Here is a 21461-nt window from a genome sequence, read left to right as displayed (position 1 = left end):
TTGATATTCTGGTCAATTACTTCTGGCCAAAACATTTTTTTTTCTTTCCCTTGGGGAACCATCTTACACTGTGGGAATGCAAACTGGTGCAACCACTCTGGAAAATATCATTGATGTTCCTCAAAAAGTTAAAGATAGAACTACCCTATAACTATAAATAACTTCTAGGTATTTATCCAAAGGTTACAAACATAGTGATTTGAAGGGGCACATGCACCCTAATGTTTATAGCAGCAATGTCCACAATAGCCAAAATGTGGAAAGAGCTCAGACATCCATTGACAGATGAATGGATAAAGAAGATGTGGTATATGTATATATGCAATGGAATATTACCCAACCATCAAAAAGAATGAAATCTTGCCATCTGCAATGATGTGGGTGGAACTAGAAGGTATTATGCTAAGCAAAATAAGTCAGTCAGAGAAAGACAAATACCATATGATTTCATTCATACGTGTAACTTAACAAACAAAAAAGATGAGCATAAGGACACCTGGGTGACTCAGTTGGTTAAGCGTCTGCCTTTGGCACAGGTCATGATCCCAGGATCCCGGGATTGAGTCCCACATCAGGCTCCTTGCTCAGCGGAGAGCCCACTTCTCCCTCTGCCTGTTCTGGCTCCTCTGCCTGCCACTCCCCTTGCTTGTGCTCTCTCTCTCTCTGACAAATAAATAAATAAAATCTTTTAAAAAAGATGAGCACGGGGGAAGATAAGGAAAAATAAAATAAGATAAAAACAGAGAAGGAGGCAAACCATAAGAGACTCTTAACTCTAGGAAACAAACTGAAGGGTTGCTGGAGGGGAGGTGGGTGGAGGGATGACGTAATTGGGTGATGGGCATTAAGGAGGACACATTCTGTAATGAGCACTGAGCATTATATGCAACTATTAAATCACTAAATCCTACCCCTGAAACTAATAATACACTATATGTTAACTAAATTGAAATTAAATTTTAAAAAATGAAGAAAATAATTCTTTTCTTCACACTCTCTGGGCAAGTGCTCAGGTTTCTTTTTCTTCAAAAAATATGTCCACTGAGTCTCCTGAGTTAGCTATCCCAATTGTGCCTACAAACTCAAGGAAACCACTGGACTGGGCTTCTAGTCCTGGATCTGTTATTTACTTGTTGTATGACTGTCGTAGGCAGAATAATCGTTATCCAAGATGTTCACATCCAAATCCCCGGGATCGATGAGTTTTTTAGTTTAAATTATAAGGAGGAATTAAGGTTGTAGATATATTTAAGTTTGCTAATTAACTGATCATGAGATGGGGAGATTATCTTGATTACCTGGGCAGGCTCAATGTAATCAAAAGGGTCATTTAAAAGTGGAAGAGGGAAACAAAGGAGATCAGAGTTAAAGAGAGACTTGAGGATGCTACATTGCTAGTTTTGAAAATGGTGGAAGGGGACCAAGAGCCAAGGAACATGAGTAGCTTCTAGAAGCTGGAAAAAAGGAAAGAACCTGATTCTTCCTCAGAGCCTCCAGAAAAACATAGCTCTGCTAATACCTTGATCTTAGCTCAGTGTGTCAGATGTCTGATCTCCAGGAGTGTATGATAATACACTTGTGTTATTTTAAGGCACTAAGTTTGAGGCACTAAATTTTATAGTCCTCAGAGAAAAATAAATAGTGACTACTCAAATTATTGAGTAAGATTTAGCGTTCCCATAAGTTCAATGAAAAGATTGTATAATGTCTAATGCACTTGTAGCTACAGTATTCTGAATCTAGGGGGTGAGATCAGGGGATAGAGAGGGGTAGGAATCCCACTGCCCTTAGGATTTGTTGCTGCAACTGGTTTTATTTTTACCAGACCCCAAAATACTTTGTCTTAGAAATCTGGAATATGACTCAGTCATAAAAAATAATGCGATTTTTTGTCATTTGCAAAAACATGGATGAATCTAGAAGGTACCATGCTAAGTGAAAGAAGTCAGAGAAAGACAAATACCATATGACCTTACTCATATGTGAAATTTAAGAAACAAAGCAAATGAACAAAGAAAACAAGAAAACAACAACAAAAACAGACTCTTAAATATAGAGAACTGGTGATTGCCATCAGGGAGGTGGGTGGGGGGATGGGTGAAATAGGTGAAAGGGATTAAGAGTACACTTATAGGGCACGTGTGTCGCTCAGTTGGTTAAGCGGCTGCCTTCGGCTCAGGTCATGATCCCAGAGTCCCAGGATCGAGTACCACATTGGGCTCCCTGCTCAGAGGGGAGTCTGCTTCTCCCTCTGACCCTCTCTCCTCTCATGCTCTCTCTCACTCTCTCTCTGTCTCTCAAATAAATAAATAAAATCTTAAAAAAAAAGTACACTTATCATGATGAGTGCTGAGCAATGTATAGAATTGTTGAATCATTACATTATATACCTGAAACTAATATAGCACTGTGTGTTAATTACACTTGAATTAAAAAAAAATAAATTTTAAAAATCTGATATTTGTGGTCCTCAGAACTATGGTTGGAGCTGAGAGTACCCAAACTATATTTCTTCTTTGATTTCCTGATCGACCTATTCATTGTTTAGTAGCATGTTGTTTCACATCCATGTATTTGTGGTTTTTCCAAATTTTTTTTTCGTGTGGTTGACTTCAAGTTTCATAGTGTTGTGGTCAGAAAATATGCCTGGTATGATCTCAATCTTTTTGTACATGCTGAAGCCTTATTTCTGACCTAGGTTGTAATCTATTCTGGAGAGTGAACCATGTGCACTTGGAAAAGAATGTGTATTCTGCTGCTTTGGATGGAATGAGAGAACCCAAGCTATAAACTGATGGAGATTAAAGGAAGGATCCCCCTTAGAGGGAGCCAAGTAGTGAACAAAACAAAACAAAAACGGATGGAGGATGTTGGGCACACACAAAATATCTGAGAATTTCCATTCCCCTTGGCTTATCTTCTCATTTTCTCAAGCCAACTCTCCAAAAATTATCTTCTAATCTCCCTTGTCTCATTGAATGTTGCTCTGCAAGAGGCATGGAATTATGGAAGCCTTTAAGTCAAAGGTGGCAACGCAAAAGTAGCCCACAAAACAGGTTTGAACTATACCTAAAGATAGACAAAAAGCTGTGCAACCAGCAGGGGAGAAGTACATGAGCATTAAGAAATCCACAATTATTGAACATAATAAAATAAATAAATAAATAAATAAATAATAATAAATAAAGGTCCTATCTCTCCCCCCAAAATTAAAAGAAATAAAATAAAATAGTTAAGAAATCCACCATTAATGATACACAATTAGAGGATGAAACCAGTCGTAATAGTCATCACTATTTAGCATCAACTAACTGAAACAGATGCTTACTGTAAACCTGGAGTCTCAGAAGCCCCCTGCTATACTAGGCATCAACACTTTTGTTGCAGGACCCTGTGTTGTCTGGAGAGCTCTAAGGGATAAGGCAGACCAGCTCAGGTGATGATAGGTTGTTCAGTGACTAAGGAAAGCATCTAATTATCAACTACTATAACTTTTTTTTCACTATTTTAACCATCAGTGCAGTCATATCAGTGCATACAAGCTGACTACAAGCTCCAGGTGAAACACAAAAAAGCTTCTCTTTGGGGTTTGGAACTTTGAGATCATGACTTAGGGATCCTTGAAACTTTGGAGAAATCAGAAATCAGCTGCAAGCTGCTTGGTGAGCCCTGGTTAAGAGCTCAAGTAATGAGGCCCTGAAATTACCCTTATGTAGTCCAATGTCCATCTCCCTAAGAGAGTTGGCTGAGGTCATGGTCCCATTCCTATTCTTGCTTAGAGTATTTGGGAGGTGTATTACTATGACAACAGAGAAGCAGCTAAGAACACATCTACCACTTAACCCCACTTTGACTTTGCTCATTACTGAATTTGTATCTCTCCCTCTCCATACCACCAACTCTGCTCATCTCCAGGGCCTTTGAGCTTTGTGTGGTAAAGTTTTGAAGAATTAAATTCCACATAACAGTGTGTATTGTGGAAAGTTTCAGTTGCAAAGTTCAAAGCCAAGAAGGAAGGATAGACATCCTGAATTTCCTTACCTGGCTCAGCACTGGTCTTCCCAAGGTAGCCATCCACTTCAGTGGTCCAGTTCCAAATCAGGTTCACTGTAGAAGTTGCTATGAGAACAAAGTACTAGGCTCAGAGGCCTCTTTTCCAGCCAAGAACTATGAGGTAGAGTGTGACTGCAAAGTTTGGGTACCTTCATCAGGCATCAATGCTGAGCTTTCTAGAATTCCTTGACATGTATTGATCATTAGTACCATGAGATGAGGTATCTTAGTTTCTTATTGTTAGTGGTGGGAAGAGGCCCATGGAGGGGGTGGTGCAACATATCCAAAATCCCACAGAAAGTCAAATTAGGAGCAAAACAGAAGTCAGAGCTTTCTCTTTTCTCACATGAATATTCCAACTCTCTCTTACTTTTGCCTCAGAAGTTCTCACAAAGAAGAGTATACATATTTATGATTCCACTTTTTCACAACTTTTTAATCATTGCTACCTTTCTTTTATTTCCATTCTGTTATTGTCATGTTTTCTCTGAGGAACCCAGTGACCTCTTGTTACCCATATAATGGCATGGAGTCTCCTCCTTTGGATTCCATGGCATCATTTCAGGACTCTATTGCACCCAAACCATACTGAAACTCACCTTCCAAGGGAGATTTCATGGTTGTAGGTGCTTCAGTCTTAGCCTTGAGTGGCTTTGAGGAATCTGCAAAGAAAAGAGAGCCCAGTCAAGGGCCCTGGCACCCTTGAGTGAACAGTTGAATGCCCTGGAGAAATTAGTAAATGAGTAAGAAAGCTAACTAAGAGGAAGGAAGTAAAGGCCAGTCAGGTCTATACCTGGACCTCTCTCAACACTTTTCTCATGATGCTGGAAAGTTGGGTGTTACCTGTTCATCCTTCACATCATTTCAAGGTAGGATTCTTAAACCAGGGTTCATAGACCCCCAAGGAATGTGTAACTAGAGTCTAGAGGGTCTTTCAACATGAATTGGAAAGACATTTTGTTTTTACTATCTTCTCAAATTTAGCTACTAATTTTCTTGAGAGGGACTTAGAAAATATTACAAAGAAGTTGGCTGTGGGTGACGTCAATGGGAATAGTAGAGTTATGACCTCTGGATATTTGTTTCTTCACAGAAGCAATACAATAACTGACAAAATTTTTCAAAATCAACATTTTTTTTCCAAAATTAAAAAAAAATAACCAAAGGTTTGCATCAATCCAGGGAAAATTTTTAGAAACAAAACAAAACAAAACAAAAAACACTTCACTGTTGTTAATAACAGCAATTTGGTGCCATTTGAACTTTCCATAACCCTCTTACTCCTCCCCAGGCCAATAGTAGCTTTGAGTGAGCAGAACAGATCAATTCCCAAATAACTGTCATTATTGACCTGTGCAGTGGTTTCCTGACTCAAAAGGCTTGTCTTTATTAGTTATCCAGTGCTACAACTCTCCCTTGGGAGAGGGGTATATGTATCACACAGCTGCCTGAGACAATGGATAAGAGTTGAGGGAAACAAGAGACTGACCAAAAAACCTAAAAAGAAAAACTGAAGAATGAAATGTCAATAGGAGCTTTGAAAATCTCTGACACATTCCTAAGACTCTAGAAGGTCACTGCCAAGCATAGTGCTGTGTGCATGTTCAGGAAAGACATGAGAAGGTTATAAGGTTTTACCTCTGGCTAGCCTTGAGACTCCATGTAAGCAAGGAGTAAAGGTTATGACACAGTTATAAGTTGCCTGGGTGAGTGCTAAAGACATATTTCAACAGGCAACAGAGACCTTTAAAAAAGATTTATTAGTTTTAGGTATTTAAGGAAATCTCTATTCAATCATTAGCTGACCACTAAGCTAATATAGTAGAGACTTCACTGGCAATCTATGACAAAGAATACCAAAAACTATACTGGATTAATTCAGAAAAGTCAATAAACAAATAAACAGCAAATAGCGCAACAAGCAATGTCAACAAGAGGCCCTGGAGAAAGTGAGAATCAGACTTCCATAATTGTCACATTATATTATTTAAAAACTTGTTTTCAACAAAAAATATGAGATATTCAAAAAAACTAGAAAGCTCATAAACAGGTAAAAAATCAATAAACGGAAACTGTTTCTGAGGAAGCACAGGTATTAGACTTGCTAAACAAAGATTTTGACTAAATTATTTTAAATATGTTATAAAAAACTAAAGGAAACCATGCCTAAAGAACTGAAAAAATGAAACTGATTCAAACCATATAGAGAATATTAATAAAGAGACATACATTATAAGAGAAGAACCATCTAGAAATACTGGAGTTGAAAAGTAAAATCACCAAAAAGAAAAAAAAAAAACATGAGGGGGAGAAAAATTTACTAGAGCTGATTAAAATGGCAAAAGAAAGAATCCATAAACTTGAAAAGATGACAATTAACATTAGCCACAAAAACAAAAAAGAAAAAGAATGAGGAAAAATGAGCAGTACCTCAGAGACTTGTGGGACACCATCAAGTGTACCAATGTACACATAATAAAAGTCCTAGAAATACAGGATGGAAAAGGACAGAATATTATTTTTAAATAATGTCAAAAAAATCCCAATTTGATGAAAAGCATTATTCTGCAAATATGAGAAGCTCAATGAACTCTAAGTAGGAAAATTAAAAACAAAATCTACACCTAGATACATAATTAAAAGCCAAACCCATGAAACAATATTGAAAGCAGCAAGAGAGAAGCATATCAGCATGTGTAAGAGATTCTCAATAAGATTTATGACTGATTTCTCACTATGTAAAACAGGAAAGAGGTTCCTCAAAAAGTTAAAAATAGAACTACCTTATGACCCAGCATTTGCACAACTAGGCAGTAGTCTAAGGGATAAAGAAAAAAGTGATTTGAAGAGGCACATGGACCCCAATGTTTACAGCAGCACTATCTACAATAGCTAAAACATGGAAAGAGCCCAAATGTTCATCAACTGATGAATGGATAAATAAGATGTAATATAATATATATATATATATATATATATATATATATATATATATATATATATATCAGTCATCAAAAAGAATCAAATTTTGCCATTTGTGATGATGTGGATGGAACTAGAGGATATTATGCTAAACAAAAGTAGTCAGTCAGAGAAAGACAAATACCATATGATTTCACTCATATGTGGAATTTAAGAAACAAAACAGATGAACATAGGGGAAGGGGAGGAAAAACAAAATAAGATAAAGATAGTGAGTGAGGCAAACCATAAGAGACTCTTAACTATAAGGAACAAACTGAGGGTTGCTGGAGGGGAGGTGGAGGAGGATGGGGTAATTGGGTATTAGGGAGGGCACTTGATGTAATGAACACTGGGTGTTATATGCAACTGATGAGTCACTAAACTCTACCCCTGAAACTAATATTACACTATATGTGAGCTAACTTGAATTTAAATAAAATCTTTAAAGAAAAAAAGATTTATGGCTGATTTCTTATTGGAAACAATGGAAGTTTTGACACACTGAGATGACATTCAAAGTTCTAAAACAAACATCCCATCAATCAAGAATTCTATATTTAACAAAACTGTCCTTCAAAAACAAAGGAGAAATTAAAGCATTCCAAGATAAACAATAACTGGGAGAGTTTGTCACCAGCCAATTCGTCCTATGAGGAATCCTAAAAAGAATTCCTCAAACTCAAATAAAAGGACACTAGGTAGTAACTTGAATCAACATGAAATAAAGCATCAGTGAAGATAACTACATAAGTAAATATAAAGAAGGTATAAATGTTTTTTGTTAGTAACTATTTTTCTTCTATCTGATTTAAAAGACAATTACATAGTCTCCAGATGGCTGAGTAGTAAGGGGGACCCTATGCTTGCTTTGTCCCTCAAACACAGCCATATAAATGTCAAATCATTCTGAACACCCAAGAAATTGATCTGAGGACTGAGAGAACAAACTGCACATCTAGAGACAGAAAAATGGCCACACTGTGGAAGGTAGTGCAGAGAGTTGATTTGGGGGAGGAAAGAATTGTGGGTGCTGCAGAGGTGAGGTACCCCTGATCAGAGAGAGAGGAGTGAGATAGAAAGAGAGAGAGAATGAAAGAATGAAAACAGCGTGCAGGGGACTGAACAACAACAAAAACTCTTCCCCAAAACCATTGGTTGGGAAAAGGAGTAGGGCTGACTATCACAAGTTTTTATAAGCAGGGAAGCTCAAAGTCTGAAGTTTTAGAAGTCCGTACCATCAACAGTGTTGTGCCTGGTGGGCTTAGCAGTGCTCCTGTGGGGAAGGAGGGCAGAAGCCCAAGAGCAGATAGTGTGGGCTGAGGATCTCCTGGGTTGCATGTGGAGAAACAGTTCCCCTTCTTAGAGTGCATTTGGGAGAGGTGGTACTGCCTCTCAGGGGACAAAAGAGAAGGCGGGAGCTATTGGCGGTCCCATTAATTAGCATAGCAGCAGAGGCAACTGTTGAAGGCAACTAACCTGGAAGCCAGTTTTTGGCTGTTCTTTACTGTGAACTCCTAGCCCCACATGGTCGTGTGACTGTGTTTCTAGGATAAAACAGCAGCAGCCACAGCATGGTGAGACCCTCCCCCAGAGGATCAGTGCAGGTCTGGTCTATGCCAGGTCCCCAAAATTTGGAGCTTTGAAACTCAGTCGCATGCCAGAGATAGACACAGGAGTACAGTGCCGTCAGGTAGACAGATGGCTCAGACACAGACAGAGTGAAGGCACAAGAGGGGACAGAAGAGGGGAGATTGTTCACTCTTCTGTGAGGGCTTCTTAAACAGCAACAGGTGCAAACTCCCCTTTCTGGGGTTGAGAGAGTGGAGTGACACCATTTTCCCCCTGCCCACCAGAAGGGACAGACTTCAGTGAGCAACACAGTGCTCCCAGTGGAGGCTGGAACAACTTACACCAAGCCCCACCCTACTGCACACTGCAGATACATCTATACAAGGACAAGTAGCCTGAGAACCAGTGCAGCAAGTCCCTGCCCCGGAAGACCAGCCCAACACCCCTGCATGCGCCAAGTCTACTGATCATAAAGTGCTGCAAAGCTTCAGTTCTAGGGGAAATAGGACCTAGCCTTTTCTAACAAGCACACTGAAACACACCTAGTTAAAAGTTGCCACACACTGGACCAGGTCCAAACACTCCACACTGCAAGCAAGAAGAAACTCGGCAGAGGACTGATCAGAAGGAAAGAGCAGTCAAAACACAAGAGTGGAGTGCACACAGCATACACTAAAAAAAGCTTCCTAAAGCACCATGCTCTGGACAGTATATGACCTCTTCTTAATATAGCCATTACTCTCAAGATCAGAAAACATAACAGCTTTTCCTAACACACAGTAAACAGAGGTCTAGGCAAAATGCCAAGATGGAATAATTCATTCCAAAAGAAAGAACTTGAAGACATCATGTCCAGGGATCTAATCAAAACAAATATAAGTGGGGAGTGGGGGGTGAGGCATTAAGATGGTGGAGGAGTGGGGACCATAAGTTTGTCTGGACCATGGAATTCAGCTAGATAGTTATCACATCATTCCGAACGCCTGAAAAATCAGAGATCCAACAAAAGAAATGTTGCAATTCTAATAAAAAAATGATGACTTTTTGGAAGGTAGGATGTGCAGAGACTTGAATCCAGGGTGATATATCTGAGGATATGGTGGAGGGGAGGGAGCTGGCTTAAGGAGGCTACCTCAAACGATGTTAAGCAGCTGAGCACAAAATCGGAACTTTTAGAAGTCTGCTTCAGTGGGGGACAATCCTAGCTTACAGGTGCTCAGGTGGCAAAGCAGAGCAGAGTCCCAGGTGGAGCAGTATGGTCTCAGGATTCCTGAGGTCACAAGAAGAACAGGGGTGCCTGAGTATGGCAGAGTTCCCAGGCATAAGAGTGAGGAAGCCAGATGAAAAGAGTGAGTCTAGGTGCCAACTTTCTGTGCTGTGTTGCCATAAACTGCAAACCGCTGCATGGTCATGCCACCATTCTTCTGGCAGGGGCCCAGCAAAAGGCAAAGGTGTGACAAGATACCCCCCCCACCTCTACTGGGAGGAAGAACATGGTCTGTACTGCAGGAGTCTGTAAAAATTGTAGTCTTGAAACTCAGTTGCATGCCTCAGATAAAAACACTCAATCACAGGCTGGGTGAACACAGAGTTCAGACAGAAACCAGGGAGACAAGAGTGATTGACTGCTTCTCTGTGAGGGATCACTGAATAGTGGCAGGTGTGAATCTTCAGCTCCAGGGCTAGAGAGTGGAGTGCTGCCATTTTCATACCTCCCATAGGTCCTGAAAGCCTTCAGGGAGCATAACAGCGCCATATAGTGGAATCTGAAGCCACTTACACTGACCCCGGCTCCCTGGCAAGGAAGGCACATTTCCACAACTTCAAGGGCACTTGAGAATCAGCTCAACAGGCGCCTCCTGCAGAAGACCACTAGGAACAATTGACTAGCACAAAGTTTACAGGTAATAGAGAACTGCAAAACTTCAGCTCTTGGGGAAAACAGAATACAGCATTTGTGGGTTTCTTTAAATTCTTTAGTCCTTCAGTATTATTTTCAGCTATTTTCTTATTCTTTCAATTCTTTTTTACTCTTTTAAAAAATTTTTATTTTATATAAATGTTTTATATATATATATATCTATTATTTTTATTTCCTTTCATTGTTATATATATATATATATATATATATATATATATATATATATATATATGTTTGCTCCCAGTGGAGGCTGGAACAACTTACACCAAGCCCCAAAACATATATATATATATATATAAACATATATATATGTTTTTCTTCCTTTCCTATTTTGGGATCTAGTTTATTTTAACAAGCAGACTGAAACACACTGAGGATCTAGTTTTTTGTATTCTGTTTTGTTTCTTGTTTGATTCTTTCTTATTTTGTTTTGTTGTTTTGTTTCTGTTTTTTTCTCTGTTGTTCTTGTTATTACTGTCTTTTCTTTTTCTTCTACTTTTTTCTAGATAAAATGACAAGATGAAGAAATTCACCCCAAAAGAAAGAACAGGAGGTAGTACTGACTGCCAGGGATTTAATCAATATATATACAAGGAAGATGTCTGAACTAGAATTTAAAACAATGATTATAATGATACTAGCTGGGCTTGAGAAAAGCATAGAGGACACTAGAGAATCCCTTACAGTAGAAATAAAAGAACTAAAAGCTTGGGGCACCTGGGTGGCTCAGTCAGTTAAGCGTTTGCCTTTGGCTCAGGTCATGATCTCAGGGTCCTGGGATCAAGCCCCGCATCAGGCTCCTTGCTCAGCGGGAAGCCTCCTTCTCCCTCTCCCTCTCCCCCTACTTGTGTTAACTCTCTCGCTGTGTCTCTCTCTGTCAAATAAATAAATAAATAAAATCTTTAATAAAAAAGAACTAAAATCTATTCAGGCCAAAATTAAAAATATTATTAATGAGATGCAGGCACAAATGGAGGCTTCAATAGCAAGGATAAATGAGGCAGAAGAGAGAGTCAGTGATATAGAAGATAAAATGATGGGGAATAAGGAAGCTGAAAAGAGGAGATAAAGAGAAATACTGGATCACAAAGGGAGACTTAGAGAACTCAGTGATTCCATAAAGCAAACTACTATCCAGATAATAGGGGTCCCAGAAGATGAAGAGAAAGACAGAGGGACAGAAAGCTTATTTGAACAAATTGTAGCTGTGAACTTACCTAATTTGGGAAAGGAAACAGGCATTCAAATCCAGGAGGCACAGAGAACCCCCCTCAAAATTAATAAAAATAGGTCAACACCTTGACATAAGATAGAGAAGCTTGCAAATTTCAAAGATAAATAGAAAATCCTGAAATCAGCTTGGGACAAGAGGTCCTTAACCTACAAGGGAGGGTAGAAGCATAAGGCTGGCAGCAGTCTTGTCCACAGAGACCTGGCAGGCCAGAAAGGACTGGCATGATATATTCAAGGTGTTAAGTGGGAAAAATATGCAGCCAAGAATACTTTATCCAGCAAGACTGTCATTCAGAATAGAATGAGAGCTAAAGAGTTTCCAGGAAAAACAGAAACTAAAGGAATTTCTGAACACTTAAGCAGCCTTGCAACAAATATTAAAGGGGATCCTTTGAGTGAAGAGAGAGTCAAAAAGTAACAAAGACCAGAAAAGAACAGACAGAATCTACAGGAATGGCAACTTCACAGGTAATACAATGACACTAAATTCATATTTTTCAATAATTACTCTGAAAGTAAATGGACTCAATACTCCAACCAAAAGACATATGGTATCAGATTGGATTAAAAAAAAAAAGGAGGGCCCACCAATATGCTGGCTACAAGAGATTCATTTTAGACCCAAATAAATCTCCAAACTGAAAGTGAGGGGGTGGAGAACAATTTACATGCTAATGGACATAAAAAAGCTAGAGTAGCAATCCTTATATCAGAAGAACTAGATTTTAAAACAAAGGCAGTAATAAGAGGTGAAGAAGGACACCATTATCAGAAGGAAAGAGCCTAGCCAACAAGAAGGTCTAACTATTGCAAATATTTATGGCCCAAAATTGGAAGCAGCCAAATATATAAATCAACTAAGAACAAAGTTAAAGAAACTCATTGATAATAATACAATAAGAGTAGGGGATGTTAATACCTCACTCACAGCAATGGACTGATCATCTAAGCAGATCATCAAGGAAACAAGAGCTTTGAATGACACACTAGACCAGATGGACCTAACAGATATTTTCAGAGCATTTCATCCTAAAGCAGCAGAATACACATTATTTTCAAGTGCACATAGAGCATTCTCCAAAAAAATCACATACAGGGTCACAAATCAGGTCCCAACCAGTACCAAAAGACTGAGATTATACCATGCATATTTTCAGACCACAATGCTTTGAAACTTGAAGTCAATCACGAGATGTATTTGGAAGGAACACAAATAAAAGGAGGTTAAAGAGCATCCTAATAAAGAATGAATGGGTAAACCAAGAAATTAAAGAATAAAAAAAACCCAAAAACACATGGAAGCAAATGAAAATGAAAAGACGACATTTCAAACCTTTGGGAAGAAGAAAAGGTGGTCCTACAAGGGAAGTATATAGCAATACAGGCCTTTCTCAAGAAACAAGAAAAGTCTCAAATACACAACCTAACATTACACTTAAAGGAACTGGTAAAAGAAGAGTAAATAAAGCCTAAATCCAGCAGGAGAAAAGAAATAATAAGAACTCAACGATATAGAAATTAAAAAATAGTAGAAGAGATCAACAAAACTAGGAGCTGGGCCTTGAAAGAACTATTTAGATCAATTAACGCTTAGCCAGACTTAACAACAAGAAAAGAGAAAGGAATAAATAAATAAATAAATAAATAAATAAATAAATAAATAAATCAAATAAATAAAACCATGAATGAAAGAGAAGAGATCACAACCAACATTGAAGAAATACAAACAAATAAAAGAGAATAGTATGAGCAATTATATGCCAGCAAATTAGGCTATCTGGAAGATATGGATGCATTCCTAGAAGCATATAAACTACCAAAACTGAAAAAGGAAGAAAGAGAAAACCTAAACAGACCCATAACCAGCAAAACATTTGAATCAGTAATCAATAATCTCCCAACAAACAGGAGTCCAGTGTTTTATGGCCTCCCAGAGGAATTTGACCAAACCTTTAAAGAAGAATTAATAACTATTCTTCTGAAAGTGTTTCAAAAAAATAGAAAAGGAAGGAAAACTTCCAAACTCCTTCTATGAGGCTAGCATTACTTTGATCCCCAAACCAGAAAATACCACACCAAAAAGGAGAATTACAGACCAATATCCCTGATAAGCATGGATGCAAGAATTCTCAACATGATACTAACTAATAGGATTCAAAAGTACATTAAAAAGATTATTCACCATGACCAAGTGAGATTTATTCCTGGGCTTCAAGAGTGATTCACCATCCACAAATCAATGTGGTACACCACATTAATAAAAGAAATGACAAAAACCATATGATCCTCTCAATAGATGCAGAAAAAGCATTTGACACAATACAGTATACTATCTTGATGAAAACTCTCCACAGTGTAGGGATAGAAGGAATATACCTCATATCATAAAAGCCATATGAGAAAAACCTACAGCAAATATCATTCTGAATGGGAAAACCTGAGAGCTTTTCCCCTAAGGTCAGGAACATGACTGAGATGTCCACTGTTGTTCAACATAGTACTGGAAGCCCTAGCTTCAGCAGACAACAAAAAGAAATAAAAGGCATCCATATTGGCAAGGAAGAATTCAAACTTTCACTCTTCACAGATGACATGATACTCTATGTTGAAAAACCAAAAGACTACCAAAACTTGCTAAAACTGACACAGGAATTCAGCAAAGCTGCAGGACATAAAATAAATGCACAGAAGTCAGTTGTATTTCTGTACACTAAAAATGAGGTGGGAAAAAGAAAAATCAAGGAATTGGTCCATTTACAATTACACCAAAACCATAAGAATAACTAGGAATAAACCTAACTAAAGAGGTAATACATCTGTACTCTGAAAAATGTAGAACACTTATGAATGAAATTGAGAGACACAAAGAAATGGGAAAACATTCCACGTTCATGGACTGGAAGAACAAATATTGTTAAATTGTCTATGCTACCCAAAGCAATCTACACATTCAATGAAATTCCTATCACAACACTATCATTTTTCACAGAGGTGGAACAAACAATCTAAAATTTGTATGGGACCAGAAAAGACCCCAAATAGCCAAAGGAATGTTAAAAAAGAAAACCAAAGCTGGAGGTATTACAATTCCAGACTTCAAACTGTATTACAAAGCTGTAATCATCAAGACAGTATGGTAATTGCACAAAACCAGATACATAGATCAAGGGACAGAATACAGAACCCAGAAATGGACCCTCCATTCTATGTTCAACTAATCTTTGACAAAGCAGGAAAGAATATCTAATGGAAAAAAGACAGTCTCTTCAACAAATTGTGCTGGGAAAACTGGACAGCCACATGCAGAACAAAACTGGATCACTTTCTTACACCATACATAAAAATAAACTCAACATGGATGAAAGACCTAAGCATGAGACAGGAAAACATCAAAATCATAGAAGAGAACACAGGCAGCAACCTCTTTGTCTGTAGCAACTTCTTGCTAGATACATCTCCAAAGGCAAGAGAGGAAAAAAAAAAGCAAAAATGAACTATTGGGACTCATCAAGATAAAATCTTTTGGACAGTGAAGGAAACAGTCAACAAAAAATAAAAGGCAACCTACAAAATAGGCAAATATATTTACAAATGTCTTACCAGACAAAGGACTAGTATCCAAAATCTATAAAGAACGTATCAAACTCAATATCCCAGAAACAAAATATCCAGTCAAGAAATGGGCAGAAGACATGGCCAACATGTCAATGGCCAACAGACACATGAAAAAATGTTCAACATCCCTGGGCATCAGGGAAATACAAAAGAAAACCAAAATGAGATTCCACTTCACACTGATGAGAATGGCAAAAATCAACAATTCAGTAAACAATAGATGTTGGTGAGTGCACAGAGAAAGGAACCCTCTTATGCTGTTCGGTTAGAATGCAAACTGGTATAACCACTGTGGTAAACAATATGGAGGTCCCTCAAAAAGTTAAAAATAGAGCTACCCTATGACCCAGCAATTGTACTTCTTGATATTTATCTAAAAGATACAATTGTAGTGATTCAAAGGGGCACATGCACACCAATGTTTATAGCAGCAATGTTCACAATAGCCAAACTGTAGAAAAAGCTCAGACGTCCATTGACAGATGAATGGATAAAGAAGAGGTGATATATCTATATCTATATCTATATCTATATCTATATCTATATCTATATCATCTATATCTATATCTATATCTATCTATCTCTATATCTATATCTATCTTTCTATATCTATCTATCTATATATAGTGTAATATTACTCAGCCATCAAAAAGAATCACATCTTGCCATTTGCAATGACATGGAGCCAGAAGGTATTATGCAAAGTGAAATAAGTCAGTCAGAGAAAAACAAATACATATGATTTCACTCTTGTGGAATTTATAAACAAAACAGATGAACATAAGGGAAGGGAAGGAAAAATAAAATAAGATGGAAATTGAGAGGGAAGCAAACTATAAGAGAAGCTGAACTCTAGGAAACAAACTGAGGGCTGCTGTAGGGGAGGTGGTTGGGGGAAAGGGATAACTGGGTGATGGGCATTAAGGAGGGTACTTGATGTAATGAGCACCGGTGTTGTATGCAATTGATGAATCACTAAATTCTACTCTGAAACGAATATAAAAGACATAAATAAGTAATATGTTTGAACCAGAATTAAAAAAAAAAATCATAAACATGCTAACTGGGCTTGAGAAAAGTATACAAGAAACCAGAGATATCCTTACTCAGAGATAAAAGACTTATAAACTAATCAGGCTGAAATAAAAAAATGCTATACCCACAATGCAAACAGACTGGACGTTTTGACAACAGGATGGATAAAGGAAAGGAACAAGTCAGTGATATAGAAGATAAAATTATGGAAAATAATGAAACTGAAAAGAAGAGGGAAAAAATATTGGATCACAAATGTAGACCTAGGGAACTCAGTGACTCCATAAAGCATAATAACATTTGTATCATCAGAGTCCCAGAAGAAGAACGGGGAAAAGGGTCAGATGGTTTATTTGTGCAAGTTATAGTTGAAAACTTCCCTAAACTGGGGAAAGAAACAGACATCAAAATCCAAGACACATAGAGACTCCCCATCAAAATCAATAAAAAGCCAGCCAACACCAAGACATATCATAGACAAGTACACAAAATACACAGACAAGGAAAGAATCTTGAAAGCTGTAAGGAGAAAAATCCCTTAACCTAAGGCAAATCAGGTTCACAACAAATCTCTCCACAGAAAATTGGCAGAGTAGAAAAAAAGTGGCATGATATATTCAGTGTGCTGAATTGGAAAAAAAAAAAAATGCAGCCAAAAATACTTTGTCCAGAAAAGCTGTCATTCAAAATACAAGGAGAGATAAAGAGTTTCCCAGACCAACAAAAAGTAAAGGAGTTCATATACACTAAACCAGCCCTCCAAGAAATATTAAACAGGACTCTGTGAGTGGAAAAGATAGACCAAAAGCAACAAAGACTAGAAAGGAACAGAGAACGTCAACAGAAACACCAACTTTACTAACATAATTGAACTAAATTCATATCTATCTATAATCACTCTGAATATAAATGGACTAAATTCTCCAATCAAAAGACATAAGATATCAGAATGGAAAAACAAACAAACAAAGAAGACCTATCTATATGGTGGCCACAAGAGACTCATTTTAGACCTAAGACACCTGCAGATTGAAAGGGAGGGGATGAAGAACCATCTACCATCTATCATTCTAATGGATATCAAAGGAAAGCTGGTGTAGCCATACTTATATCAGACAAGCTAGACTTTAAACAAAAGACTGTAGCAATAGATGAAGAAAGGCACTATATCATAATTAAGGAGCCTATCAATCAAGATCTAACAATTGCAAATATTTATGCTCCCAACTTGGGAATACTCAGATATATAAATCAATTAATAACAAACATAAAGAAACTCATTGATAATAATACAATGAGAGTAGGAGACTTTAACACCCCATTTACAGCAATGGACAGATCATCTAAGCAGAAAAACAACAAGGGGACAATGAGATTGAATGACACACTGAACTAGATGGACATAACAGATAAATTCAGAATATTTCATCCTTAAACAGCAGAATACACATTCTTTTGAAGTGCACATGGAGCATTCTCCAAAATAGATCACATACTGGGTCATAAATCAAGCCTCAGCAAGTACAAATTGACTGAGATCATACCATGCATATTTTCAGACCACAGTGTTATGAAACTTGAAGTCAACTACAAGAAAAAATTTGGAAAGACCACAAATACATGGAGGTTAAAGAACATTCTAAGAGGGAAGTATATAGCAGTACATGTCTATCTCAAGAAGCAAGACAAATATCAAATACACAATCTAACCTTACACCTAAAGGAGCTAGAAAAGGAACAGAAAATAAAGCCTAAAGCCAACAGAAGGTGGGAAATAATAAGGATTAGAACAGAAAGAAACATTACAGAAACAAACAAAAAACAGTAGAATAGATCAATGAAACCAGGAGCTACTTCCTTGAAAAAAATGATAAAATTGATAAACCTCTAGCCAGACTTATCAAAAAGAAAAGAGAAAGGACAGAAATAAATAAAATCATGAATGAGAGAGGAGAGATTACAACCAACACCACAGAAATAAAAACTATCATAAGAAAATATTATGAAAAACCACATTTCAACAAACTGAGCAATCTGGAAGAAATGAAAAATTCCTAGAAACATAGAAACTACCAAAATTGAAACAGGAAGAAATAGAAAATTTGAATAGACACATAACCAGCAAATAAATTGAATCAATAATCAAGTTTGATTCCAAAACCAGACAAAGACTCTACTAAAAACAAGAATTACAGGCCAATATCCCTGATGCAAAAAATGGATGCAAAAATGGGTGCAAAAATTTGCAACAGGATACTAGCATATGGAATCTAAAAGTACATTAAAAGAATTATTCACCAAGATCAAGTGGGATTTATTCCTTGAGCTGCAGGGGTGGTTCAATAGTCACAAATCAATTAATATGATATACCACATTAATAAAAGAAAGAGTACAAACTATAGTATCCTCTCAATAGATGCAGAAAAAGCATTTCACAAAATACGGCATCCATTTTTGATAAAAACCCTCAACAAAGTAAGGATATAGGGAATATACTGCAACATCATAAAGGTTATATACAAAAGACCCACAACTAATATCATCCTGAATGGGGAAAAACTGAAAGCTTTTCTTCTATGATCAGGAACAAGACAGGTATGTCCACTCTCACCATTATTATTTAACATAGTACTAGAAGACCTAGCCTCACCAATCAGACAAGAAAAAGAAATAAGAGGCATCCAAAATGGCAAAGAAGAAGTCAAACTTTCACTGTAGATGACATGATACTCTATGTAGAAAACCTGAAAAACACCAAAAAATTGCTAGAATTAATACATGAATTCAACAAAGTCACAGGATATAAAATCAATATACAGAAATCTGTAGCGTTTCTATACACCAATAATGAAACAGCAGAAAGAAAAATCAAGGAATTGATGCCATTTACCATTGCACCGAAACCCATAAAATACTTAGGAATAAACCTAACCAAAGAAGTAAAAGATCTGCACTCTGAAACCTATAAAACACTTATGAATGAAATTGAATAGGACACAAAGAAACAGAAAAACATTCCATGCTTATGGATTGAAAGAACAAACATTTTAAAAATGTCTGTATTACCAAAGGCAATCTACACATTTAATGCAATCCTTATCAAAATACCAACAGCATTTTTTCACAGAGCTAGAATTTCCCTAAAATTTTATGGAACCACAGAAGACTCTGAATAGCCAAAACAATCCCGAAACAAAACAAAACAAAACAAAGCTGGAGGCACCACGACTCCAGACTTCAAGCTATATTACAAAGCTGTAGTCATCAAAACAATATGGTAGTGACACACAAACAGACACATAGATCAATGGAATAGAATAGAAACCCCAGAAAATGACCCAGAATATTATGGTCAATTAATCTCCAAGAAAGCAGGAAAGAATATCCAATGGCAAAAAAACAGTCTTTTCAACAAATGGTGTTGGGAAAACTGGGCAGCAACATGCAGAGGAATGAACCGGGACCACTTCCTTACACCATACGCAAAAATAAATCCAAAATGGATGAAAGACCTAAATTTGAGACAGGAAAGCATCAAAATCCTAGAAGAGAACACAGGCAGCAACCTCTTTTACCTCAGCCATAGCAACTTCTTAGTAGATATGTCTCTGGAGGCAACATTGAGATACCACCTTACACCAGTTAGAATGGCAAAAATTGAGAAGGCAAGAAACAACAAATGTTGGAGAGGTTGTGGAGAAAGGGGAGCTCTCTTACACTGTTGGTGGGAATGCAAGTTGGTACAGCCACTTTGGAAAACAGTGTGGTGGTTCCTCAAAAAATTAAAAATGGAGCTACCCTATGACCCAGCAATTGCACTCCTGGGTATTTACCCCAAAGACACAGATGTAGTGAAAAGAAGGGCCATATACACCTCAATGTTCATAGCAGCAATGTCCGCAATAGCCAAACTGTGGAAAGAGCCGAGATGCCCTTCAACAGATGAATGGATCAAGAAGATGTGGTCCATATATACAATGGAATATTAGCCATCAGAAAGGATGAATACCCAACTTTTGCATCAACATGGATGGGATTGGAGGAGATTATGCTAAGTGAAATAAGTCAAGCAGAGAAAGTCCATTATCATATGGTTTCACTTATTTGTGGAACATAAGGAATAGCATGGAGGACATTAGGAGAAGGAAGGGAAAAATGAAGAGGGGGAAATCAGAGCGGGAGATGAACCATGAGAGACTATGGACTCTGAGAAACAACCTGAGGGTTTTAGAGGGGAGGGGGGTGGGGGATGGGTTAGCCTGGTGATGGTTATTAAGGAGGGCATGTACTGCATGGAGCACTGGGTGTCATATGAAAACAATGAATCATGGATCACCACATCAAAAACTACTGTTGTATTGTATGGTGACTAACATAACATAATAAAATAAAATTTAAAAAAAGATAAAAACGCTTCTACACAGCAAAGGAAACAATCCACAAAACTAAAATATAGCCTATGGAATGGGAGAAGATATTTGACAATGACATATCAGATAAAGAGTTACTATCCAAAATCTATAAATAACATATTTCACTCAACACCTGAAAAACAAATAATCCAGTTAAGAAATGGGCAGAAGATATTAATAGACATTTTTCCAAAGAAGATATCCATATGCCTAACACACATGAAAGATGCTCAACATCACTCATCATGAGGGAAATACAAATTAAAACCACATTGGGATACCGCCTCACACCTGTCAGAATGGCTTAAAAAATAACATACAAGAAACAGCAGATGTTAGCAAGGAGGAGGAAAAAGGGGAAAACTGTTACACTGGTGATGGGAATGCAAACGGTGAAGTCACTCTGGAAAGTAGTATGGAGCTTCTTGTATGAGTTAAAAATATAAGTACCTTATGATCCAGCAATTGCAGTACTAGGTATTTACTCAAAGGATACTAAAATACAGATTTGAAAGGGTACATACATCCCAATGTTTATAGCAGCATTATCAACTACAGCCAAACCATGGAAAGAGCCGAAGTGTCCACTGACTGATGAATGGATAAAGAATAGGTGGTATGTATATATATATATATATATATATATATATATATATAT

At 37.3% G+C, this 21461-nt stretch overlaps 1 protein-coding gene across 3 annotated transcripts in view; it reads right to left on the bottom strand.

The window, feature by feature from the left end:
• The window catches only part of VSIG4 (V-set and immunoglobulin domain containing 4), a 58287-nt gene that overhangs the window by 7033 nt on the left and 29793 nt on the right, over nt 1-21461 (bottom strand). For all 3 annotated transcript variants that reach the window (XM_032393876.1, XM_032393878.1, XM_032393877.1), the window contains exons 4-5: nt 4653-4715; nt 4042-4119 (exon numbers count right to left, since the gene is read on the bottom strand). In XM_032393876.1, coding sequence (XP_032249767.1) covers nt 4042-4119; nt 4653-4715 — 141 coding nt within the window. The remainder of the gene's footprint in view (nt 1-4041; nt 4120-4652; nt 4716-21461) is intronic.

This window comes from Phoca vitulina, unplaced genomic scaffold, assembly GCF_004348235.1.
Source record: "Phoca vitulina isolate PV1807 unplaced genomic scaffold, GSC_HSeal_1.0 scaffold77, whole genome shotgun sequence".
NCBI classification, from domain to species: domain Eukaryota; kingdom Metazoa; phylum Chordata; class Mammalia; order Carnivora; family Phocidae; genus Phoca; species Phoca vitulina.
This window is presented reverse-complemented; position numbering and strand designations above follow the sequence as displayed.